General features: G+C 36.4%; 1 protein-coding gene across 8 annotated transcripts in view; it reads left to right on the plus strand.

Annotated features, from left to right (window-relative positions):
• Window positions 1-25,128, plus strand: part of ABCB1 (ATP binding cassette subfamily B member 1) — a 64,723-nt gene extending 39,595 nt beyond the window's left edge. For 6 of the 8 annotated variants that reach the window (XM_065666454.1, XM_065666459.1, XM_065666455.1 and 3 more), the window contains 13 exons: window positions 603-785; window positions 1,689-1,835; window positions 2,156-2,260; window positions 5,006-5,083; window positions 6,502-6,585; window positions 8,818-9,021; window positions 13,245-13,345; window positions 15,035-15,175; window positions 17,222-17,378; window positions 17,832-18,029; window positions 19,990-20,196; window positions 21,511-21,657; window positions 22,566-25,128. In XM_065666454.1, coding sequence (XP_065522526.1) covers window positions 603-785; window positions 1,689-1,835; window positions 2,156-2,260; window positions 5,006-5,083; window positions 6,502-6,585; window positions 8,818-9,021; window positions 13,245-13,345; window positions 15,035-15,175; window positions 17,222-17,378; window positions 17,832-18,029; window positions 19,990-20,196; window positions 21,511-21,657; window positions 22,566-22,772 — 1,959 coding nt within the window. In that variant the 3' untranslated portion in view covers window positions 22,773-25,128. Of the gene's footprint in view, window positions 1-602; window positions 786-1,688; window positions 1,836-2,155; window positions 2,261-5,005; window positions 5,084-6,501; window positions 6,586-8,817; window positions 9,022-13,244; window positions 13,346-15,034; window positions 15,176-16,178; window positions 16,288-17,221; window positions 17,379-17,831; window positions 18,030-19,989; window positions 20,197-21,510; window positions 21,658-22,565 lie in introns of those variants that run through there. The other 2 variants (XM_065666460.1, XM_065666461.1) reach the window with 2 other exon arrangements.
• The last annotated feature ends 2,339 nt before the right edge of the window (window positions 25,129-27,467 follow it).

The following is a 27,467-nucleotide window of genomic DNA, read 5'->3' on the forward strand; positions in this document are numbered from 1 at the left end:
TGAAGGCAACTTTAAATCCAGTTACTATTAAATACCTCTATGCTGGGTAAATATTGATTTATTCTGCCAAAGAGATTGGCAAACTATGACCAAAAATAGGGCTCTTTACCAGACTGCTCTGATTTTTCAGACAAAACCTCTTTTTGACTTGTTCCACCCTGAACTTCCTTATTACATTCAAAGTCAAGAATTGTGTTCTGTAGTAAAAGGAATCATTTTTTATCACTTCATGAATAAACAGTGTACCTACTGAGAAATAATTCAAAAAGATCCAACACTCAATTACACTCAATTTAAAACTCTGTTAGGAGTTAATTCATAAAGAAAGAGCGGCTACTTCCACTCCTCTGCCCCACACATGCTACAAGAATTTTCTTGAGAGATGGGATATTCTTATATATTAATCAAGCTCTGAAGATAGAGATCTACTCAAATATGATACAGATTTTCATATCTGTTTTATAGCATTAGATACAGTTTTCCCCATTTATCTTTCCACTGAAATAATGACAGTTATTTTTACCTTGATTACCTCATAATTTTGAAAGTTCAAAGTAATATATGCATAATTAATCTTAGCATCATGCTCTTCCCTCTTTTAGTCAATAGAAGCTGAAGTTCCATCATCAGAAAAATATGAGAATGCACTTAGTGTCAAAAAAAGTGAATCTGAACCAGAATTTGAAGACTCCTTAACAAGAGGATTGAGAAGACGTTCGACTCGGAGAAATACAAAAAATCCCGGAGCAGAAAATGAGGATACTGATGAGAAAAAGGGTTCACCTGTAAGTATCTTTGCAGAGCTATTAATGAACTTTGATTCCTTTCAACAAAGTATATTAAAATTAAATTCAGTCTTCTGCTTTAGAAAGGTACAAGATGAAAGACACGTTTGATAGGGGTAAAAAATAATGAGAATTTTCTAATTCAAACAGCCTTTGACTGATACTGTTCATATCTTGTTTTGTTATTATCACCATGAATGATTATAAAAATAAAATGGGACCTTAAAAATATGTAAGAAGGATGAGCTTATTCTTGAAAATCAATTTGCTCTAAAAGAAATATATTTACCTAGAATCATAGCACTGTAGAATAATAGAATGGTTAGGGTTAGAAAGGACCTTAAGATCATCTAGTTCCAATCCCTCTGCCATGGGCAGGGAAACCTTTCACTATACTAGGTATTTGCATACCATACTAACATAGTCTAAACATTAATTTTTGGATCAGAGACAGGACATTTGGTGGACATACAACTCTTAAAACAAACCTTACAAAAAAAAAAAAACATAGAACAAATAGGAATACATTCATGTTTGCAACAAATACTTTGCTGCTATAAATTGCTTAATGAACAATTACTTGAAGTACTCTGGTTATGGATTACACAGAGCAATGTCCCCAGAATGAATAGTTAGTCACCACTGACCAATACCAGTAATATCAATCAATGAAAATTATATAGATAAACTAAAACGTGATGGCAAGAGTTATATTCTAACACCTCTTCCTTCCTTGTATTAAAATAATAAATATACAATAAGTTAATTATTCTTGTTATTAAAAATACATTTTAACTTCCTCTGAGTAGATTCTGGGAATAGGAAATTTATACTAGTCTTCTTTTTTCTCTGTATTTTTCCAAATAGATACATGTTTGTCCTAACAGAATTCCCATTTTTTAGGATGAAGAATTAGTTCCAGCTCCATTTCTGAAAATTATGAAGTTGAACAAAACTGAATGGCCATACTTTGTAGCTGGGACTTTCTGTGCAATTATCAATGGAGTTTTGCAACCTGCATTTGCAATCATATTTTCAGAAATTATAGGGGTAAGTTTGAATAAAATATGCAAAATCTATAAAGCCCACAACTCTTATTTCAAATAAAAGCAGGTCTTCAACAATCACTGCATAATGAAGCTAAGGAATGGATGAAGCAATCTTACAAAAATCTGAAGAATTATATGACATTTACAAAATCGTAAAAATCTTGCTACAGTCTGAAATTCACTTGTTATACCTATAATCATATGTAACACATGCTCAAATTGTATATTAATGCAAATGACTACCATAGTTACTGAGAAAGATAGAAGTATTTTAGATTATTAGTTGATTAAAAAAAAGTTGTTTTAACTATTATTTTATAGGTCTTTTCAGAAAGTGACAAGAACGTTTTAAGAGAAAAGAGCAACTTATATTCAGTGCTGTTTTTAGTACTTGGGATCGTTTCCTTTTTTACTTTCTTTTTTCAGGTATGTTGTATTATTTTAGCTTTACTATGATTGTTTGTCATGTTTTAGAAACCAAATCTAAAATATACACAAATTTGTAACTTCTTAAGACAATTTCTCCAATTCAAAACAGAACCCACATTTATGGTTCTAGACGTGCCTTGTGCTGAACTATGTCTTTTTTGACCTGGAGCTTTTCATGTGTTAGAGACCTTCCAACCTATTCTGACCTCTTAACTTCAGAACTTTCCCTCTTCTTCACAAGTCAAACACATCTTGGCATGAAACTTTGGATTCTCTCACTCTTCTTACATTGCCACCTAACCACCAACCTCTCAAGCCTTTACACCATACCACTCCTTTCTCACTCTCAGGCCTATTTGAATCTGTTATAATTTCAAATGTTCCGGTCTCCTGCATTAAGCTCTCAAATTTTTTACTCTGCTCACCCCTTCTCCATTCAAGACTTATCTTACAGGAGTGCACCCCAAGATTCCCTGGCCCAGTTCATCAAGTAAACCCCATCATGCTGATATTCCGCTCTTCCTGCTTAAATATTAACGGTTGAACAGTAATACCTTATACCATGCGCTCACTGATTTCTACAGCCATCTCAATTTCTTATGTAAAATTCCCTAATTCTTATATATATCTAACTGTTCCAAGAGTGCCATGGTAAAGTAGTAATCATACAAGTGCAGACTTTGGCATTGTATTATTTTCATCTATAGTCCGGTTTATAATTTCTGAAATTTTGTATAGTTTTATCCATTGAATGAGCATACACAGCGAAATAATGAGGCACACTTGGGACAGCAGCATAAACAATCCCTTGCAAAAAGCTCCATGCTTATTTATGGAATTGTCTCTTTGGACATGCATTCAAGAAGGTCTTGAGTACAGAAGACTGATTTTTAGATGGCTATGATAGGTTTGCTTAATTTATAAATGTTATATAATATTTTAAATTTGAGTGGGAAGAGTTTATTGAGATGAAGCATCCCAAATTATAGAATCATAGAATCATAGAATAGTTAGGGTTGGAAAGGACCTTACGATCATCTACTTCCAACCCCCCTGCCATGGGCAGGGACACCTCACACTAAACTATCTCACCCAAGGCTTCATCCAACCTGAACCGCCAGGGATGGAGCATTCACAACTTCCCTGGGCAGCCCATTCCAGTGCCTCACCACCCTCACAGGAAAGAATTTCTTCCTCATATCCAATCTAGACTTCTTCTGCTTAAGTTTGAACCCCTTACCCCTTGTCCTGTCACTAGAGTTCCTAATGAAGAGTCCCTCCCCAGCACCCCTATAGGCCCCCTTCAGATACTGGAAGGCTGCTATGAGGTCTCCACGCAGCCTTCTCTTCTCCAGGCTGAACAGCCCCAACTTTCTCAGCCTGTCTTCATACGGGAGGTGCTCCAGTCCCCTGATCATCCTCGTGGCCCTCCTCTGGACTTGTTCCAACAGTTCCATGTCCTTTTTATGTTGAGGACACCAGAACTGCACACAATACTCCAGGTGAGGTCTCACGAGAGCAGAGTAGAGGGGCAGGATCACCTCCTTTGACCTGCTGGTCACGCTTCTTTTGATGCAGCCCAGGATACGGTTGGCTTTCTGGGCTGCGAGCGCACACTGAAGCCAGCTCATGTTCATTTTCTCATCGATCAACATCCCCAAGTCCTTCTCCTTAGGGCTGCTCTGAATCTCTTCTTTGCCCAACCTGTAGCTGTGCCTGTGATTGCTCCGACCCAGGTGTAGGACCTTGCACTTGGAATGGTTGAACTTCATAAGGCTGGCATCATCCCACCTCACAAGCGTGTCATGGTCCCTCGTTGGTCCTTCTCATTTAGTGAGAATGGAAAAAAAGTTGAAACATTCTTATAATTTCTTTGTATAGTGCCCATTCTCTGATGTTCTTTTGTGATTTTTTCGAAGTCACATACCTGTGCAAATTTACTGACACAGAAAAGATGATGATCAAAGTTAACTGAGAAGTATTTGCTAATTGGAATATGCCATGATAATTTTTCTTTGTATAACATAGTACGGTTCTATCTGTGGTTTGTATTTTAACAGTATTCAATTTCGCAAAAGTAGATTCCAAACAATTAGTATTTGTAATCGCATAAAGGTGATAGTGAGCTAAACAAAGCTAATTATAAACCCTGATGTCATAGTAAAATATAGGATGAGTGTATCTTCCCAAAATTTTAACCTGCATGTTTCCTTTTTGATCTTTTTAATTGATTCATATATGTGGCTACAAGTCGTTGTAAAACATCACTGATGTATCACTGCTGATTGCTATGTCAGGTTGTGTTAGAATCACAAAGAAGAAATCTTACTGTTGGAGTCAATGGGAAATTTGCATTTGACTTCCTTGAACCCAGATTGCCTTACGGTGTCTTTAACCTAAAATGAACAGCCTAAAAGCGACTTGTTCAAATCTGACTTTGATAAACTCTTACAAATACGAAGTCAAATGGGTGGTTACTGATCTTTTCCTTGAAGTATGGTGGTGAAGCAGTGCTGGGAAATAACACTATATTCTACTTTTTTTTTATATATAAATAGTATTTGAATGTTGTGCTGTGAACCTATTAGAATTGCTGAATACTAAGCCTGGTTTTATATTTGCTTAGTGCAGTCAGGACTGCAATATTTTGTACTTTGATGATGTAGAGACAATGTATCTAAAATATTTATTGAATAAGCACAATGTAATAGTATGCTAAGCATTCTGTCTTTTCTCAAATAGGGTTTCACATTTGGCAAAGCTGGAGAAATTCTTACAATGAGGCTTCGATTCATGGCATTTAAAGCAATGCTTAGGCAGGTAAAGAAAATAAATATTTTTATTCCTAGGGTTTTGAAACTAATTAATTGTATAGATAAAATAACTGTATTCTACTTAATTGTATCATGCTATTACTTTCCTACAGAGAATATTCTTTAAATCAGTCTAGAAACCAATTTGGTTTGTTACATGTGGTTAAGCAGAGTACCCTTAGAAGGAGAGTCTTAAATCAATGCAAGTACAAGAGCATTTTATGTACTCTTTGCAAGGACCTAGATTTACAGCCAAGTTACTATGGCCTGATAGGTTATTGTGCACCAGCAGTATCCCATTATGTGTTGTTCATTTGCCTGCTTTCTTGGTGCCCTTTCTTCCCTAAGGAAATGAAATGGAAGTGCAGCTTACATTGTAACTCTTAGTTCAAATGTCTGATTTAAATTGTAATATGTACAGATATGGTTTTATTTCTTTCTTGAAGGTCTCCTTCAAAGAGTTCCTAAATCTACAGTTGTGTATAAGTACAATAGTGAGATTGCATGCTTAAATTTAAAGCCACTTTCAGAGAATTAGAAATATTTAATAGTGGTATTAAGTAATTAATTTAATTATCTAAATTGGCCTTAATCTTGCATGATTTCAGGATCAGTATTTTAGATTTTCAAATGTACAATATAGTATTTCTGATGGGTTGTGTCTTGCACGTAAAGCTACACGTAGACACAGAATGTGATTCATTTGAACATGACCATTTGCAATGCTGACAAAAAGCTGTTATAGTATGAAAAACTGTGATTTATAGGCCAGCCTCACTGAAAAACTAATGAAAGAGCAATCTTACAACTGATGCTTGAGGTCACAAATGCCTGCATTACATCAGCAGGTTTTCATTCAATGCATATTACACATGAAAGTTTGAATCAGATATTTGATCACATGGTAAATAAATTATAAACTATGTACCTGACCCCAACAGTTGACTATGATCAGATAGACCATTTTGATGGATTGGCTTGTCTCATAGCTTCCAAATAAGCCACTTCAAAGCAAGCAATAAACTGGGAGTTTTTGCCCTGAGAATGCCATACACTTAATTTACCCTCAAACAGCTTTGCAGTTGTGAAGGAGTATGACTGAAGAGTCATCTTCTTCAAGCAGATGCAGTTTCCACAGTAGTGGGGGAGGGTAAATTTTGGATCTGGGAATCTCCCAGGCTACACTCCTTCCTTCTCAGCAGTGACAGTGTACACATCAGACCATCCACAAGCGTACCCTTTTCTCTAGAAACATTCACTGTGCAATGAAGGGATTAGACTAATTAAATATGAAGAACAGGTGCACTGCCAGATACATATTCTTCTGCCAATAAGCTCTGTTATATTAGCTAGACCTCAGTTTTACTTTGTGGTTTATGTGAAATGTCCAAAAACTAGTCCTAAGAAAAATGTTTCTGATTATAGGACATGAGCTGGTTTGATAATACTAAAAATAGCACTGGAGCATTAACTACAAGACTTGCTAATGATGCCTCACAAGTGAAAGGAGTAAGTACAGTTTTGTTCTGAATTTTCATATTTGGACTAATATGCAGTAAAGTTGCAGCTTGGGTTTGACTGGTTAGAGTCACAGAATAGTTAGGGTTGTAAAGGTCCTTAAGATCATCTAGTTCCAAGCCCCCTGCCATGGGCAGGGGCACTTCACACTAAACCATATCACCCAGGGCTCTGTTCAACCTGACCTTGAACACCGTCAGGGATGGAACATAAACCACTTCTTTGGGCAACCCATTCCAGTGCCTCACCACCCTCACAGGAAAGAATTTCCTCCTTATATCCAATCTAAACTTCCCCTATTTAAGTTTTAACCCGTTACCCCTTGTTCTGTCACTACAGTTCCTAATGAAGAGTCCCTCCCCAGCACCCCTATAGGCCCCCTTCAGATACTGGAAGGCTGCTATGAGGTCTCCACGCAGCCTTCTCTTCTCCAGGCTGAACAGCCCCAACTTTCTCAGCCTGTCTTCATACGGGAGGTGCTCCAGTCCCCTGATCATCCTCGTGGCCCTCCTCTGGACTTGTTCCAACAGTTCCATGTCCTTTTTATGTTGAGGACACCAGAACTGCACACAATACTCCAGGTGAGGTCTCACGAGAGCAGAGTAGAGGGGCAGGATCACCTCCTTTGACCTGCTGGTCACGCTTCTTTTGATGCAGCCCAGGATACGGTTGGCTTTCTGGGCTGCGAGCGCACACTGAAGCCAGCTCATGTTCATTTTCTCATCGATCAACACCCCCAAGTCCTTCTCCTTAGGGCTGCTCTGAATCTCTTCTTTGCCCAACCTGTAGCTGTGCCTGTGATTGCTCCGACCCAGGTGTAGGACCTTGCACTTGGAATGGTTGAACTTCATAAGGCTGGCATCATCCCACCTCACAAGCATGTAGGGTCCCTCTGGATGGCGTTCGTTCCCTCCAGCATATCAACTGGACCACACAGCTTGGTGTCATTGGCAAACTTGCTGAGGGCGCACTCAATCCCACTGTCCATGTCAGCGACGAAGATGTCAAACAAGACCGGTCCCAACACCGATCCCTGAGGGACACCACTCGTTACTGGTCTCCAGCCGGACATTGAGCCATTGACCACAACTCTTTGCGTGCAGCCATCCAGCCAGTTCTTTATCCACTGAGTGGTCCACCTATCAAATTGATGTCTCTCCAATTTAGAGACAAGGATGTCACGTGGGACAGTGTCGAACGCTTTGCACAAGTCCCGGTAGATGACATCAGCTGCTCTACCCCTGTCCATCAGTTCTGTAGCCCCATCATAGAAGGCCACCAGATTGGTCAGGCAGGATTTCCCCTTAGTGAAGCCATGCTGGCTGTCACCAAGCACCTTGTTGTTTTTCATGTGCCTTAGCATGCCTTCCAGGAGAATGTGCTCCAAGATTGTTCCAAGGTTGGATGACAGTCTTGAGTTTGACAAAATATTTTCCAAGTAAACCTTTGTTTACATTTACTATTGTGTTGTATTTTGATCTTCATTATTAAACAGTTTTACTGGGAATCTCTTTAGATAAAAGTCTTTTTAGAGAGATCTTATTTACCTGAAGTTACACATCTAAATTTGTTCAGTTTATAACCTCCTACTGTTTTTTTTTATTGTACAGATTCCTTATATGAAAAAGAAAAACAGACATAGTAGCAATAGACTTCCTCTTGTTACTTTTTGGAGATTCTTTAGAAGTAATTTGTGGACCTTCAGGGGTCTCTAGTATTAATCTAAAGAGTACTTAATGGAATTATTTGTGTATGCACAAGTAAATTTTTACTGCTAGATGAAATTACTTGCTTTTTCGCTGAACTGAGGAGTTCTGTAATATCTTTGGCCTTATTTCCATAGTAGAAGTTAAATAATTAAGTTTATTATTCATTGGGTGATGACTTCTAAAGCCAGCTGCATGATCTACAAGATGTGACAGATCTTAATATTTAGCTGTAAATGTAAACATGTGATGTGGGTAAAGCCGGTTCAGCTTCAGGAGCAGAATATAGAAATTACAGTGCAAATTTAAGTAATCAGAATATAGAGAGAGCAGAATTAAATATGATCTAGATGATTTTTTACACAATCATTTAAGAAACTCCCATTTTGAAAAATAGCAAAACTGAGCTAAGGCTTTCTAAATTATGTCTTGAGAATCAGGAATATTATAGGTAAGAATGCTTTCCTTATTTAAGATGCAGTTACTTTAGCAGGAAATGTCTTTTTTCTTCCTCCAGGCAACTGGTGCCAGATTGGCATTAATTACGCAAAATGTAGCTAACCTGGGGACTGGAATTATTATATCACTAGTTTATGGCTGGCAGCTGACCCTACTACTTCTAGCTGTTGTGCCAATCATTGCATTGGCAGGAATGATTGAAATAAAGATGTTGGCTGGCCATACTAAAAAAGATAAAGAAGAGCTGGAAGCTGCAGGAAAGGTGGGTCTAGAGAAGTTTGTTTCTGTAATGTCTACAGTCATATTTACCAAAGCATTGTTGATGGATGTATTACTTTGAAATACAAGAACATATAATATATAACTTCTAGGGACAGCTAAACTGTAGTTACACTTGTAGACCTACAGAGCATAACACTTCTTCAATAATAATTGAACGTTATTTATTCTGGGTAAACCCCAGAATGTGCTGAGCGCTCCTCTGGCACATTATTTTCTCCTTCCTGTTCTGATCATCTCTGTTTTGCTAATTTTACAACCCTCTTCATTTTGACATTCTCTTATTTCTTTTCTGTCATCCCTTTTTGGCATGTCATCTGTCTTACATATATTATACTGCTCTTTTTTTTTCCTTCACTTTCATTTTATTAGTGTTTGCAGGGATAATACATACATATCTACTGGTTTCTTGGTTTGTTTTCCATTCCTTTATTTCCTGAGTGGAAGAACTGAAAATCGAGAAGGCTAGACTCTTGTTTAAGAAATTAGATAAAGGCATTTAATGTCAATTCATTCCAAAACCCCTTCTGGGACAGAAAAACTATTTCATCACTTCCCAGATACTGCTCTCTTCAAGGTAAAATTTTTCTAAAATCCCCTCATATGTCATCCTGTTTTTTTGAAGTTGCTGAGAAGAAAGTAGTTTATCTAAAGCCATGCCCATAAGGAACTGTATTAACCTTCAGATTTCGTGTTTAAATGTTTGTGTCTGCGTATTTGCTAGCAGTCTAGTGTCCCCTTATAGTTATTGGAGATGCAGTAGTCTCTGGGTGGTCTCTAGCTGCCATTTCAAAAGGATATGGGTTTACTCTATGTTTTATGTCATATCTGCCGTGCCTTACCCAAACGTCTTGAGTATCCTAGAGGATCTCCAGTGGCACAAGCTACCGATACGCAGGCAGCTGAATTAGAGTCCTTACCTCTTCAGTCAACAATCCTGCAGAAACAGACTAGTAGGCACATAATGCACAGGCAACTGAATTGCTTTCTACTTCCATTGAATGGGTGTCCATTGAGTACACTGGTAGCTTAGACACCTAAATTCATATGTCTTAATCTGAATTTGATACCACCCCCACCTCCTGCCCTGTAACTCCTATCTACTAAATGGGTTTTGTTTCCTTCTATCATGTCTGTAGATAAAGATGCTGAAAAACATCTTTGTCCCTCCAAGTCTACAGGGAATTGTGCATAATGATCTTTCCGTGGGCTTTTTCATACAAGCCAAAGGATGCATTTCCTTTCCTTTCAGCTGACGACGTCTCTTCTGCTTCTTCTTTATAATGACTGAGCATTTATTTCATATTGTTTTGTTGTTTGATACAACAGAAAAAGGGTTGAAAGTTCTTGGAATAGGGACTACAGCCTTTTGTAATATCACAGATTGTGAAGAATTAATACAAGTGTTACAAAAATGTGTGATTTTACCTAGACTACAGGCATTTTATTCAATGACCATTTTTAAAAAGGCAGTTTTCTTCATTGAATATGGTATTCTATTTGGAAAATTTGCTTTCTGCAAAAGGTTGCTATAGCTATGCTACTAACAAAAAAAAATGACTACTCCTTTGGGTATTGGTGAGACAATATAACTAGAGGAAAAAAAAAATCTGTTTAATTTCTTTGTAATCATTAACATTGTGTTGTTACATTCAAATCAATAAATTAGTCAATTATGTGCAGATTTTCAAACAGTGGCACAAGCATTACTGAGGATATAAAATAATTATATCCCTATATTTTAGAACGAAGATAACAGTACCACAATTTTAAAATCTTTGGTGACAGTTCATGAAGAAAAATGCTTTCAGGTCTGTGGTTTAGATACCTTAGAAAACTAAGTAGTGTAGTGTGGAGAATATTTTTTCTTTTCCCTGTTTTAAAATGTAGAGATTTGAACTGTATGGTGAATTGCCATAACTTTGATGTCCTGTAAGTGAATTTAGAGGGTCAATATTCAGAACAGAATTTCGTTCTGTTCATAGAATCAGAATCATAGAATATCTCACGTTGGAAGGTCCAACTCCTTGCTTCTCACAGGACTACCTAAAGCTAAACCATATGACTAAGAGTGTCATCGAGACGCTTGTTGAACTCTGACAGGCTTGGCATCATGACCACTTCCCTGGGGAGCCTGTTCCAGCAGCCAACCACCCTCTCTGTGAAGAACATTTTCCTAATGTCCAATATGAACTTCCCCTGACACAGCTTCATTCCATTTCCTCATGTCCTATTGTTGGTTACCAGAGAGGGGAGATCCTCTCTGGAGCTCTCTGGAAGACCTCCCCCTCCGCTGCCCCCCCTAAGGAAGTTGTGTACTGTGATGAGGTCACCCCTTAGCCTTCTTTTCTCCAAGCTAAACAAAACAAGTGACATCTCAGCTGCTCCTCCTAAGTCCCGCCCTCAAGACCTTTCACCACCTTGGTCACTGTCCTCTGGGCACACTCTTAATAGCTTCATGACCTTCTCGTATTTAGATGTCCAAAACTGCACACAGTACTCAACATGGGGCCTCACCATTGCAGTGTAGAGTGGGACAATCACCTTCCTCAACCAGATAGCTGTGCTGTGCTTGATGCACCCCAGGACACGGTTGGCCCTTTTGACTGCCAGGGCACACTGTTAACTCATGTTCAATTCGCCATCAACCCAAACCTCCAAATCCTTCTGTGGGGTTGCTCTATCTTTCCCCTAATTTGTATGTGTAACCAGGATTATCCTGTCTCAGGTGCAGAATGTGGCACTTGGCTCTTGTTAAATTTCATATGGTTGGTAACTGCCCAGCTCTTTAGTCTATTCAGATTTCCCTGTAAGGCCCCTCTAAACCTTGAGGAAGTCCACAACTCCTCCTAATTTAGTATCATCACCAGACTTACTTAGGATACATTCTACTCCTGCATCCAGATAATTTACAAAAACATTGAAGAGCACTGGCCCTAAAATTGAGCCCTGGTGAACCCATTATCGACTGGCCACCATCCTGATGTAACTTCAATTTACTGAAACTCTTGAGCGCAACCCATCAGCCAGTTGTTCACCCAGCGTATTATGGACTTGCCTAGCTGTATGCTGGAAATCTTGTCCAGGATAGTGTAAGAGACAGTGTCAGAAGCGTTGCTAAATATAAAGGAAAAGCCCCACAAATACACTGGCTTCCCTTGGTAAACTACATAGGTGACCTAGTCATAAAGGAAAGTCAAGTTAAACAGGACTTTCTCCTCAGGAAGCTATGCTGGCTATGACCAACAACTGCATTGTCTCTCAAGGGTTTTCAGTAACTCCCAGAATAACCTTCCCCATGATTTTGCCAGGCACTGGAGTGAGACTAACAGGCCTACTGTAGTACAAGAACTTATTAAAAGAGCTTGTGCTTCTCCCTGAAGTTTCTCTCCTGCTTTTTGTGTAAGTGCTCAGTTCAGAAAGCTTTGTGTAGAAAAAGGCCTTTTGCTGAATTCTAAGCATGGGCTCAAAACAGTGGGGTTTCAAGGAACTAGCTTCAGAGAAGCACAGTGTTCCAAAATACTGGTTCTTAAAGAGCTTCATGGAAAATATGAGCTATGTAACACACCAAATGCAGTAACGGTGTTGTGTAAAATAGATGTGTATTTATTCTATGCTTTCTAAAACGGAAATATAAAATAAGATTGAATTTTTATAGGTTTTAGGATGTTAAAAAACATTGTCAGTTTATTTGAAAACAAAAAAAAAGCCTCTCCCCACCTTGATTCTTTGTATGCAAATAACTGAACTCTAAAGAATCTGCAATTTGGAAGAAGGTATTATTGATCGGATCAAATATTTACTGCAGAGATCTAAATTAGTCTCTAAACTCAGAAGTCACTTTGACTTTCTTATTATAGCCCAAACTCAGTGGGCTGAAAGTTGAATGCTAAATTGCCATTTTTCTTACTGAATATCTTCTTCATAGATGTAACTGCTGCCTAACAGTTTTTCACTACTTATTTGGAGGATACTAAAGAAGTCTTCCCAGAAAATCCTGAGCATCATCAGAAAATCTCCCTGTCATAAAAATTGAAGTGTGAAATACTTACTTTTGGTGTCATAGGTCAATTATTTTAAAAACAATTACCACAAAAAAAAAAAACCCTAAGAATTGTATTCTAGCAGAATCTTTTTATTAGTTTAGGATGAAGAATTGCAACATAATCTTAACTTTTGATTAAAACATTTGTGTTCCTATTGCAGATTGCTACAGAAGCCATAGAAAATATTAGAACTGTTGTTAGCTTGACCCAAGAAAGAAAATTTGAGGTGATGTACGGAGAACATTTGCATGTACCATACAGGTATAATAGCAATTACCAAGCTAAAAAAATCTGTACTTAAATAATAGAATAAATTACAAACATTTACTTGGACAAACATGGATTTATTTGTTACTGTGTGTGATTTAATGTATAATAACTCAGAATTAATATAAATATTTGAATATTTTTTATTAACAAATGCAACTAACAGCCAACATTTTTGTTCTTTGATTTAATTAATTTTCTGTGATAATATGAGTATTTTCTATTATGAAGTCACTTGGCTTGGAAAAATGTTAGTTTTAGGTGAGCTTTGGAAGTCAGCTAATCTGAACTCCTACCTGAAGTGGTTTATATATTTAATTTAAAACTTTTAAATGTAAGCTGAATATTTCATTAAGCCATTTTTCAAAATATGAATAAGATTGAAAACATTGGAATAATTATTTATTTGTGACTAAAAAAAAGGAATATAAATCTGCCTGGGCTAAATCAAATTTTAAAAAGCCTTACAGTAAAAAAATAAAACCATACTGTCAATTAGATTTTATTCCTCTTGAATTCAAAGTTTCATTTCCAGATATCCATGAGAAAAGTAAAGGAAATGACAGCATACGTACACAGATATAATGGGAGACAAGTAGGGGTACTGATAGTACATCCACCAAAATAACTGAGTAGTTAGAGCACAATGCAGGTCATAAAATTTATTACTTAGCTTTTTTCTCAGGCAGCTGGGTTTTTAGTCCGTATGTCACAACGTGCAGAACATCATGTAACCATTCTCAAGGTGACATTGATGGGATTGCTCCAAGACTTTCATCTTAATGCTGTTCTAGTATAAATAAGAATTTACTGCCTTACGGTCAATTTGTCTGGAAGAAGTAGGACATGGATTTTTCAGTTAATGTTTCAGTGCATGTTAAGCCACTGATTAGGCAAGGATATTCTGTATTATAAAAATTGTGAATCTGGCTTCTGTTTGAATTGGTTTGGGGTTTTTCCAGAAGGAACCATACAGTTGTGACCTGTGAATAGCATCAATATCATTAAAATATTTTCTTTCTTTTTTTCTGGTATCATTCATAGTTACAGAAAATTTTATCTCTGCCTTGCTTTTAGTTATAAGCATAGTTTTATCATCCAATATCTAGTTTCTGCCTCATACTTGCAGGCTTAATCTTATCTGAGAGAGGAATTTTGACTGATTACATTGAAAAGAGATTTTCAAGAATATAGTATTGAACTGCTTAATATCTTTGTTACTTGTTCAACATAAAATTGCAAGTAAAACAAAAAAGACACAAAAATTTGGCTGTAGCTGCAGATGAGCTAAGAGTTCTGCTCTTTTTGGGGTTTTTTTCCTTTTATGTGATGCAGTAGTACCATTTCAGATGTGTTATTTACATCTTCAAAGTGGTAATCATGGACTGAACTGTAAAGTGTTTTAACACTCAAACTAGGAAATAGTAAGACAACAATTATACACAGCAGTTAATCTGTCATCTTTTTCTGTACCATACCCCAAGCCGTCCTTGAAATTAAATAAAATTCTGGAAACAAAACTTTCTCTTGAACACAGTCTAATAGGAGATCAGGGATTGTGTTGTTTGAGTACAGTTCCTCATCTGTAACAGTATGACCTAAAGTCAACTAATTGGTTTTTTTGCACATCAGGACTTCAGCATGGTTGCACATTTTTATGAAAATATGCATTCTTTCTTACAGAAATTCTGTGAAGAAGGCACATATATTTGGATTTTGTTTTGCCCTTTCACAAGCAATGATGTTCTTTACCTATGCTGCCTGTTTCCGGTTTGGTGCCTATCTAGTGGTAAATGGATACATGGAGTTTAAAAGTGTGTTTTTGTAAGTATCTCTTTTGCAATTTTCTTCTGTCAGTCCAGACAATTGTCTTTGTTTACTGCTGGAGATATTAACCCATTGAGTAAGCTATAAGAAAACAGACAAATTCTTCTTCTGTAATTAAATATAATGAAAGCATATTACAAGGTAGATACTTCAGGTGCCTACAGAATCTGAGCTGTTTGGGTAGACCTAATTTTGGATTTCTATTCCTGTATTTATTTGGGACCATTATGTTTTCGAGAGTTAGAAACAGTATCCTACTTATGCCACTTTTTTTATTCTCACAATACTATTTTTCATGCAGCTGTGAGATCCTCTGTATGTTCTGTAAAAACCATAGTTGTACCTGTTTATTGAAGCATAATAATATTCTAAAAATCTTTTTAAAGATTAGGTCATCAGCATCTTTGTTATTTCTGTGTCAGGTTTATTAACTGAAATTTGAAATATTCTCTAAAATACATATTAAATAATTGGGTAACAGGATTCCATAAGGTAGATGCTGTTCACTAAAAACGAAAGATAACTGAATTATTTTAGACGACTTTTTGATAAGAAGCTTGTTCACTTAAATCAGCCAGCTTTGTTTGGGAAATGGAAGTATGAACCATGAATGTAAGAACAGTATGTGTAGAGTATTGCACAAACCATAGTCAGGTGGAGCATTTTATTTTTAATTTAGATACGTACTGCAAATAAAATTATTCTGATTTGCAGTATTCTTAGAAAATGCATCCATTGCAATCTGAAGTTACACAAGGAATAGTACAATTATTTGTCTCTGATGGCACTTTATATAGGCTTTTAAGGGCAGAAACTGTACAAAAATTAAAGGAATAATTTTGAAATTATAGCTTATACTTAGCCTCTTTCTTTTATATTATCTGTTCATTTGCCATAATACCTAAGAGCCCCTATCATAACCAAAGTTCCATTCTTCTAAATCGTACATAAACTCAGAATAAATATAACTTGTAATTTAAAAGGCACTAACTCAATACAGGCCCATGGAAACAAGTATGAAAAGAGTGAGATTCTACCAGTATGGATATCAGTGACCTGAATACCTAACGAAGGCCAATCAATACAAAATCCCATTGGCAACCTGATTAAAGGTAGATAACACAGCCTATTTTGACTGATACTAGGTATTAGAAAGTGTCTGCATCCAACAGCTAACTGAACATCTCTAGCCAGCTCAGTGAGTGCACTTCCTGTGCCTCAGTTTGTCTGACCTAATAATGTGTGAGCCCTTCAAGGCTGTTCAAATGCAGAATAATACAGATTAGTTTATAAAGCTTTAAAGAGAAAACATAAAAGTAATATAAATTAATTTGTTTTACTTTGCCTTAACACAGGCTAAGAGTTCTCATAAGTCAATTTCCCCTTCTCAGTGATAAGTAATTTTATGTGGTGTGGCAGTAATCAATAGCTGAGGAAATCAGGTTCTTAAACCATTCTAATGTAGCCTGTAAAGATACATCTAAATTCACCATAAAACAACAATAGTACAGTTTTCAATCTTCTTTTTTGTGTTGTGAACCCTTCAGTCTCTTTCCAGCAAAGCTGTCATAGCAAATTAAATCTTTACTGTCACCTTATTACATGCTTGATTTCTTATTTTCATTGATGCCTTAAAAATTAATCACTAACTTCCAGAGGTCATTGAACCATAGAGAAGAAAACACAGCAATATTGGAACAGGATTAGAGTAGCGATTTTACCATCCATCCACCACTTTCCTCCTAGCTCCAGCTGAGACTTAATGAAGTTAACCAGTATTAATAATTAAAGAAATTAGTCCTAATAAGTAATGAATTTGGAATGAAGTCTTGTTTATGTCATGTCCGTAAAAGAGAATAAAAAGACATTTCTGGAGCTAAATGAGTGTTTAAAGCAGTTATAGTTGGTTACTATTTTATTCTTTTTAAATGTAACCCCCTTTTTTCTCTGAGTAAAAGAAAAAGTTGACTACAGTCCCATTTCCATTGACTTTTTCTTCATTGTCTATTTATTGATATTTTTCCCCCCGATTTCTTTTTATAGAGTGTTTTCAGCTGTTGTATTTGGTGCAATGGCACTAGGACAAACCAGCTCTTTTGCTCCAGACTATGCCAAAGCAAAGATATCAGCATCCCACTTGTTTCTGCTGTTTGAAAGAGTACCCTTAATAGACAGTTACAGTGAAGAAGGAGAGAAGCCTGTAAGTAAGCCAAGTGTGATGGGCAATATTATTTATTGCCAATATGGACAGTATTCTTTTCACTCCAAACTGATTTTTCTTCTTTCTGCTAACTTCCTTATGTCAATGTTTTCTCAACACTTTACCTAAACACACCATGGACTATGTTATCTGTGAGTCCAGGTTTTGCCTAAACTGCCTAAATGTTATTTGTGTCAAAAATCTGGTTAAGGTGCAACTTGTGTGGAATCCAACCAGCAGAATTATGAGCATTTTCAAAGTAGTTCAGTGCTGTACTTTGATTTTATAGCTTCGCAAAGATTCAAATCACCAGGTTAAAGTCAGTGTTCCAGCAAATGAAAAGCTGTTGATTTCAGTGAGCATGGGGGAGGGAGGGAAAGACTTTGGCAATTCTGTTTGAATCCTTTGTCAAATCATCTTAAAGATGTAACACTGACATTATTTCAATTGTAGGAAACATTTGGAGGAAGCATAATGATCAAAGATGTGGCATTTAACTACCCAAACCGACCAGAAGTCAAAATCCTCCAAGGTTTGAATCTGCAAGTAGAAAAGGGACAAACTCTGGCTCTTGTTGGTAGCAGTGGCTGTGGAAAGAGCACTGTTATTCAACTGCTTGAGAGATTTTATGATCCACTTGGTGGAGAAATGGTATGTATTTTTGTAAGAACATGTCAACGTGTTAAGTGAGGGTGTGTTTATTTGGTTTGATCTGATAAAGTATGATAGATATTCCTAGTTTTATTTTAAACCTATTTTTCATGTTAAAGACAAACAGTGGCTCATCAGAGCTCTGTATTTAAATGTGATGAATAACATAATGGGAAAAGGCCCTGTTTCTCACATTATAATGAGTTCATAAAACAAGATTTGCATGGTAAAAATATGCCTGATCCACAGCCTAATGAAGGCTTTGGATTCAGAGTGTTTTTCCTGAGGTCTTTGTGTTAAGAACACGTTAGAAGTTATAAAATATATGTATCTACATCTGTATAATGAAGTAATAGAATTTGCCATCTTTTCTTTCCTAAAACAGTGAATATTGACAAAAAAAAAATTTTATCGGAATTTTTACTTGTCGGAAACATCTTTCAGAGTATGCCCACTTACCCAGTTATATATTATGAATACTTCTAGTAATTTTGGTTTAAAATACATCTTTCAGAGTATGCCCACTTACCAAGTTATATATTATGAATACTTCTAGTAATTTTGGTTTAAAATACATCTAGGTCTTCTCACACTACTTATTCAGCAACTTTACGTATTTTTTTTCACATTGTTTATTGTTGTTTTCTATTTGACATAAATGTGCTCAGACATTTTGTTTGAAAAAGAACCCATACATTTTGGATTGGGTGAGGTGAGAATAAGAAGGATTTCAGAAGCTGTCTTTGCAAAGATGCTCACAAAAGATAAAGCAATACTTAAATAAGGCCTAGATGCAATGGGCAAGACCTTTTTGAGTTTGGAAATGTCCAAACAGGTCCAGTGTAGCAAACTGATGTGTAGAAAGAAGCAGCATAGAACTGAGTTCTTTAGTGTCATCAGTGATTTTTCACATCAGATTAAGAACAGGGAGCAGACCTTAGCAGCCTGAAAATCCATTGGAATTCTAATGAAAAGAGTTGGCAAATACCAAAGTAGTTGAAAGCAATTTCAGCCTTCAGGCTTTCCCCTCTGGCTTTACATTCGCATATGCAGAAATGCTGCCACTCATTTCAGTGGATTTTGAATCAGGTTCTTATGATCTCCTTCCTTTGAAAAACAATTATATTGGCTGTGAATTGGCTGTTCTAGCACAAACTGTGGAATTAGTAGATCGATCATATCCAGTAGCCATGCTATGAAGGGGGGCAGCTCTTCAATTTATCCAGCTGATCATGTCACAGAGCCTGAGCACTGCACTGGGTGATTCTAGTGTATATGTAACAGCCCTCTGGATGATCTGGTATATTTGTGTCTGAGTTGATATTACTTGTATAATTATGAAACTGATCTATCCAGAAAAATAATCTATTGTCATTTATCTAATAGACAATGATAGCAACTCAGTAGCCAAATTTTCAGAAGTGTGACAGAGATGCCAATAAAGAAAACTGGCTACAAATGACATCGTAAGGAATCCAGAAGTAACTTTGTTCATTGTCAGGCATCACATCATGATTAAATTTAAGATTGGATGCTTGGCTTACAAGTGTGTAAATGAATAAACACAGCTCTTCCTTTATTTAAATGGAATACTAGTGCCAATCTGTTCCTTCAGTGGGAATATATATGTGAGAAAGAGGAAAGTTCTCCCGCTGAAGAAAGAAATGAAAGAACTTTACCCAAAGTTACCTGATGTTGTCTCAGCATATCCTATCTTCCACTGTCTTCAAAATCATCATTAAATCTTGACGCAAGAAAAAGGCCTGAAGCAGCAGGAGGGACTATCCTCACTTCTACTTGATAGCCCTTTGAAAATTTTGGAACATAGAGAAGGAGGGCAAGGCTGTATGTATCTCTAAGGAAAGAGCTGCAATTGCATAACTTCTGTGTATGAATTTACAGTAAATCTCAAATGCACATATAGCCATGTGACTAAAATTCAAAATGTTTGGGTTTTCAGCTTTTTGATGGCAAAAATACAAAGACACTAAATATCAAGTGGCTGAGAGCTCAGATTGGCATCGTCTCACAAGAACCGATCCTGTTCGACTGCACTATTGGTGAAAACATTGCATATGGAGACAACAGTCGGCAGGTGTCACATGAGGAAATTGTTAATGCAGCAAAGGAAGCCAATATTCATTCCTTCATTGACTCTCTGCCATATGTAAGTTGTTCCTTTTCTCTCCTACTTAGAACTGGAGGTGATCTACTGTGGCAGGTTAAAAATATGTCCACTTATGATTCCCTGGAATATAATCATTCCCTTAGATGAAAATAGATTTGAAAATGATTTTTAAATCTTATCCTTTCTGAACTGTGTTTGCCATTCTTATTTTTATGCTGGGAGACTCAATTGTCAGATGGAGAGCTGAACATTTAACATGTCAGGGAAGAAAATCCACAGTTACAACTAATGGAGAGCTGGAAGTGTGGGATGGGTTTTTTAACAGTTGAGCATTTCTTTTTAAGCTCCTATTTATCTCAAGCATATGTAAAAGACTCTGCGAGACTGACAATTCTCTTACACTTTTCTTCCAGTTACAGAATTTATATTTATAGTCTTCCTACAGTTAAAAAATAAGATACTAGGAAAGTTTTTCTCATATATATATGACCAACACATAATAATGTAAGAATTAATATCTTGTGTCAGATGAAAGGTCTGCCATACAAAAAGTCTTGGCAGTGAACAGCAAGACATATGTACAAGTAAGTCAATTTCTAAGCTGTCAACTTGTATCCAAAACTCCTGAAGCAAGGAATTTGCCAGCTTAGTTGTACGTTACATATATTCAGCTTAATTTGAGGTTCTTAGGCTGCTTTTTGCATTTCTTTAAAAAAAAAAACACAAAACAACATAATTTTTTCAGATCATGTTTAGTTGCTAATAGTTCATCAAGATCTGCTCTTTCCAAAACTTGGCAGAGAAATATTCTGTTATATAATGATATCTCATGAAACTTTGGTGCTTTTTGCAACCAAGTATGTAATACCTCAGACTACATAGGAGTTTGTCCAGAGACATGACTGTTCCTCCTTAACTGACGTAACTAAATGTCCAAAACTATAGAATAGATATAGACGAAGTGTATAAACGTCTATGTCTACATACATAATTTGGCTTGAAACTGATACATCTTATACATAGCTAGCTTGGAGTGTCTAAACTCAGGACCTGATCCCCAGTATTGCCATAGACTATCAATGAGCTTTTTTTTTTTCATCTACTGATAGAGAATTATGTTGCCTTCCACCTTTACAGGGGTTGTTACTTTGAATTTATAAAATGTTTGATGCTACAAAAAAGTCTTCTAGTGAAAGAACTGTACATCTGTGGCAGATAGCAATGCTGGTCATCTGTTTTCAGAGAGCTATTGGCATGGAGTATTCACTTCATAGATGTTAGGGTCCGTATGCTTAAATATATGCTTCAGAATCAATTTGCATGCATAGTATGAATTTAATATATTGTTTCTAGAAATACAATACCCGTGTAGGAGACAAAGGAACACAGCTTTCTGGTGGCCAGAAACAACGTATTGCTATAGCCCGAGCTCTTGTACGTCAGCCCCAAATTCTGCTACTGGATGAAGCTACATCTGCCTTAGATACAGAGAGTGAAAAGGTAACTTGAACCAAAAGTCCAGAATCTAAATCTATGTTTCTTTGTATTATGATTATTGTTTTCACTCCTACATATTAAAGCCCAAAGCTGGAAATATAGTGGTTTATATAAACTACATGTTACGCTAATAAGAGACAAATATAAAGGTTTTACTCCTCCTTGCCAAAAAATAACCTGCATTTTTTTGCATCTGTGTGGCAATAAGCAGGTTGAAGTAGCAATGAAGAAAGCATTTCTTTGCCTGGAATTCTTCAATTGGAAAGTGCTATCAAAATTGAATCAGAAGTCTCAAACTTCAGAAGCTGAAAAGACAGGATGCTGCCAGAGAACTAGGAAACTGCCAAATCTTGCTTTCATAATTTTTCTTGCTTCTCCCATTGCTCTCTAGTCCTTGCTATATGTTCATGGCTAATATGCAAACTTCCAGTGAAAAAACTGCTAGAATGTTTCTTTGTTATGTTTGTAAATCAGTTATGAAAGGACCTCTGGAGGTCTCTAATCAAACCTCCTCTTCAAACACATGCCAATACTGAATTCAAACAAGAATGATTAGTGCTGTGTCCAGTAGGGTCCTTGAAAATATACAGGGAGATTCAACAGTCTCTTTTGTCCCTGTGGTGAATATTTTTCAGAACCTCCCCTGTTACAATTTTTAACCATTTTATCTTGTTCTCCTGCCATGCACCTCAGTAATGAGCTGTTTCTATCTCATCCTCTTAGCTATCATGGCATCATCCACTGTGACAGTTTTGACTCTTTGCCAACACAGGCCAATTCTAAAACAGGAAGCTAAAGCCACAGATATTGCCTTTCACTCATCATATTACAGTTTAATTCACAGACGGCAATTGAGGTATATTTCACTACAGCTCCATAATAGTTCACCTTGTGGTTTGTTCAATGTGCAGATTGTCCAGGAAGCACTGGATAAAGCCAGAGAAGGTCGCACCTGCATCGTGATAGCTCACCGCCTCTCCACCATCCAAAGCGCTGACAAGATTGCTGTAGTCCGGAATGGCAGGGTTGTAGAGCAAGGAACCCATCAGCAACTCCTGGCTTTAAAAGGCATCTACTATTCTCTGGTCAATGCTCAAAGTGGGTCATGCAACATGTAAATTAAAAGCAGTAGTTATCTCTGAATTGTCACTGTAATTATTTCAATACTGCTATTTTTGTCACTGTAATTATTTCAATATCAATAGACAGTCTTGATACTTTTGATACTCCTCCTTCCTGAGTCCTATGAAAACAAGAAATACTAAGTAAATATGTACCATTTTATCACTATTTTTCATTATTCAAAACACTCGCCTATGTGACCAACACAGAAGCCTATTGCACTCATAAAAGTAGAAGCATGCTAAGACAGATATAGTGAATATTAGCTTGCTTTGAACTCTGTCAAAACCAGATTAGTCAGGCATGTCTGGTAAGCAACCTGTAAATATTTCCATGCTCAGTAAAATTAGTTTTGCTGGTGCCAGAAGCAAACCTCAAGCCTTATCCTCGCTGCTCCTGTGCAAGGCTTGTTATCAACTTATTACAAGAACTTGCAGGTCAGTTGGAGGTTGATGCCAGATGTCTTTTGTTATGATGTGGAATGTTAGCCTGGGATGACAGCAAAGGTCATGTGGATGCAGGCTGAAAACAAAAGTCCTGGAACTGTTACCTCATTGATGGTCAGTTACTGATCATGCAAGAGGTGCAACCTTAAGAGCTGAGAAAAGACTACTTTAAGTATAACACAGAAATAAAGGAACAGGTAAGAAAACAACTCACAACTGGTGAGCAATGCGAGGCACCTGTTGCAGCCTATGAAACTAGTATCTGCAAGTCTCCCAATGTTCTAGGGTTCAGAGGTCAAGGGCTAAGCACCCTCTAAAAATTACAGTATTTTATAAAAGGTGAAAATTTGGAATTTGGGCTTAGAAGAGGGGGAAGGAAGGCATCTTTCAGTGTTAGCTTCCTTCATTGAAGAGCTCTTGAACCTGATCTCCCAGATGACTAAGACTCTCCAGGACTGTAACAACAGGTCGTACATGTTGTCAGCTCTGTGGTATTGTGTATTAGCTGCTAATTTAGGATGACTAACTGCTTTGAATATGTACTAATAGTGATTAATAATTATTAAGAACTAACCATTAGCCATGTATATTGTTAATGAATATCTATGCAGTAAAGTTTTGTTACTGAGTTTAAAACTGGCCTGATTAATCAGTCTTCCACACTCCTGTCACAGCAATTTCTGATTCCCTGAGATTTATATATATGATCTATCCTATCTACGTGTAGATATTTATACACACACAGCCTAACTGCCTAAGATTGTACTAAAACCACTCTCCAGAATGTTGATTGATGCAGTCTCATTGTATTCCTCTTGAATCTCTTATATGTTTTTTTGTTTGTTTGTTCCTGTCTTAGATGGAAAAACAATTTGACTAACAAATTTGTTTCCTATTTATGTATTACTTAATACAATCAGGTTCTTGTCCATGAATAAGGCCATTAGTCTGCACTACAATATAGATACGTTATACTTGCAATTGCAAGAATGGAATAGATATTCTTTATCATAGTCTGAAGATTCAAGTGAGAACATAGAAAGGTTTTTTTACTAAATTCTGAATTTTAGTCATTTTTTAAAAAAATAGGCTTTGTAATTTTTGATGATGCAATTTCTAATTAATAGTAATAGATATGCTGTAAGTGTCTGTGGGTAGAAATGATATCATACATTTGCTTAGTAAAGGAGACAAATATGTTAACAATTTTTTTGAACTCAGTGAACAGTCTTTCACTGATAAAGAATTTCTAAAATATCCTTTAAAATTTCTCTAGAATTACTCATGAAAAAAATTAAATGCTAGGAGATATTTCTGTGTCTGAACTTTCACACTAGTTTTCTTTGAGTTCATGATGGAAGGTGTGTATTTTCTTCATTATCACAAATATTATTAATCAATGACTTATATTTTCTGTGTCCATGTCATTAATTTGCCACATGATGTCCTCATTCATTCAGAAAATAGCTAAGTTACTCTTCATTTTCTTTTAGTAATTTCTTTTTCTTCTTCAAGTATACCTTCAACTCAATACATGCAGTGTTCTGTCTAATCCAAAAAGCATGTTATTATGAGGTTTTGGTTACTGTCCAGGATCCCCACTCTTTTCTGTCTAAGAGCATAGTATCAATTTACAGTCCTGACAGCATTGCTACCATGTCTGCTGCAGTCAGAGTTCTTAAGAACTTGACGAGGGCAGTAGACACTAGCTGCTCTTCTCAGCTTGTGCTGTTTCGCAGTCCTACTGGAGTCAATAAATGATGGTAGATAATGTTTATCTTCGCATTTAAATTAAAGGCCTTTCATTTATTTCTTCCTAATTTAATCCTATTTGTAACAAAATACATTAAGATAAAGGAGAAGGTTAAAGAAGAGTCTTCCCATGTATTAAAAGTATTTCTGAGTATTACAAGAGCAAGAGGTTTTCATTTAATGTGGGTGATTTCAGATATAGAATTTGAGTGCCATTTTCCTCAGTGAACTACTTATTTAAGAGGTATTATATTCAAAATGACTGATGTTCTACATGCAATGTATAAAGAACATATATAGAAATTAACAAACTTGAGTATTAAAATGCTACAGTTACGTTACATATTATGTTAAAGTGAAACTTTTCACCTGCAACACAATAGGCATTTTACGACTGACAAAAGTATTTTACACCAAGTGAATTTAGTATTTCCTGCTCATGCAAGATAGAAGCATGACAATATTGCTTGATTTTGCAGCTGTGGACAGGAAAGTCAATGTTTGGTTCAATTTAATATACCACAAACTTTTTAACAGATGTACAATGCACTTTTATGTTACCTGCATTAATAATTTAAAAAGAAGTTAGTTATATAATTGGTAAAACTGGCTGCAGTGGAGATACAGAGATGGTTTATCACTCTACACTGAGGAAAAATCTGTTTCTAGGATGAGACTGCTTCACAAGAATGAGCATCTGGTGAGTGTATTCATGAGTATCATAGGAAAACTGTTCTGCAAATAATGGTCTCATTAAAAAAAAATATAACTACAGAATTTAAAACTTTCAGCTCCCAGCTGGAAAGAAAATGTATATCAGTTCAGTCAGTAAATAGTCTGGTGCTTGAGGCACAAAATCAGAGTTGACATTTCTGAGAAGCCTCATGGAGCGCTAACAGAGTGATTTATGTGTGTGTAGCTGCTCATGATGTTGAGCACAGGCCATGACTTTGACTCTTGTACTATCACATACAAACATCAGAATAGCAGCTGCAGTTCTCCTGCTCATAACCCCCTATCTGTCTCTATCTTCTCGATAGAGCAAACCCCTCTTTTAGGTGTTTGCTTTGGGATTCCCATATCATGTTCAAAAGCAAAGCATCAGAATATTCATGCAAATAAAAGGAACTTGTATCTCAGATCAAGTCAACAAAAGTTTTGGACTATTGTTTTCATCCACAGCTTTTGTTTCTAAATACTCAAAGCATATTGCAAATGTTAAGCTTCAAAATACCCACATATCAGTAAGAGATATTATAGCTGGTTCAGAAGGAATCATTTCAACATTTTCAAGTATTTTGCCTACTGACCTCAGTTTCACAGATGATAAATAACTGACAAGCTGACCAATTACTTGGATTCCAGCCTAAAGATTGAGGTTGCATATCTTAGACATCTGAATATAATTTTTTATCCATTTACCATTTCACAGTAAGCCATTAAATCTGTCATCTTAAGAAGTCCATATTGGGGTTTTCACATATTAAACAGATACTTGAACACTGCAATATAATTTTTCCTTATATGTTTTTTATATTTAGAGATGTAGTTATACTATAGTATTTGGTCATAGTAAGTTCCTTAGCTTTACCTTATATCTTAATTGTATTTGATCTGGAAAATCCATTTTCTATTGCACAATTGTTCTTCAGCTATAGCTATCTAAAAACTGATTTGGACTTTTGTTTCAAAGTTTCATCAAGAAGAAGGATCAAACAATCTCATGTCAAGTTATTCCCAGTATGTTCCAGATAGTCAGGTTTATTATATTACAATAAAATATGTATCTAGGATGTCCATGCCAGAGAACAGCTGACAAAATAATTTTCAGTAACACACCAATGAACTTCTTATTGTAGGTGATAATGTATGTCCATACACATCACTCAGTTGTATTCAAGAAGCTATGGATCAGATTCCATCTGAATGTGAGAAAACAGTTTATTATTGTGAGGGTGGTTAAACACTGGTACAGGCTGCTTAGGAAGTCTGTGGAGTCTACATTTAGACATTTAAAACTAGACTAGACATGGCCCCAAGGATCCTGCTCTACTTGACCCTACTTGAGCTAGGGTTTGGATTAGATGATCTCATTTCTTACGGAAATGGATTATGGCTCTGAAGGCAGATAAATCCAGTTGAACCCCCCCGGGTCAGAGAAAGTCTGTCTGAGGAACAGAAAGCTTTGCTTGTACCTAGATTCTATGACTGAGAGCTTCCATTTGGGTTACTGAAAATTTGGCTGCCTCATTCCTTTGCAGAAAGATAGTGACAGCTGTATCTATCCCGTTTTGTTAAAAGGTTGATACAAAATACTGAGAGAACTGAAGTCAAGCTAGTTAAAGGACAGGTAAGTTACATGCTTCTTGAAGTTCTTTGAAAGTAGTATTGCTTTTTTACTAGAAAGGAGAAACGATTGGGGTCAGATGTGCTCCACTCTCTCCTCTCTACCAAATTCCTGTTTCAAAAAAAGAAACGGATCACAGTGGAATA

Source organism: Lathamus discolor, chromosome 2, assembly GCF_037157495.1.
Source record: "Lathamus discolor isolate bLatDis1 chromosome 2, bLatDis1.hap1, whole genome shotgun sequence".
NCBI lineage: Eukaryota > Metazoa > Chordata > Aves > Psittaciformes > Psittacidae > Lathamus > Lathamus discolor.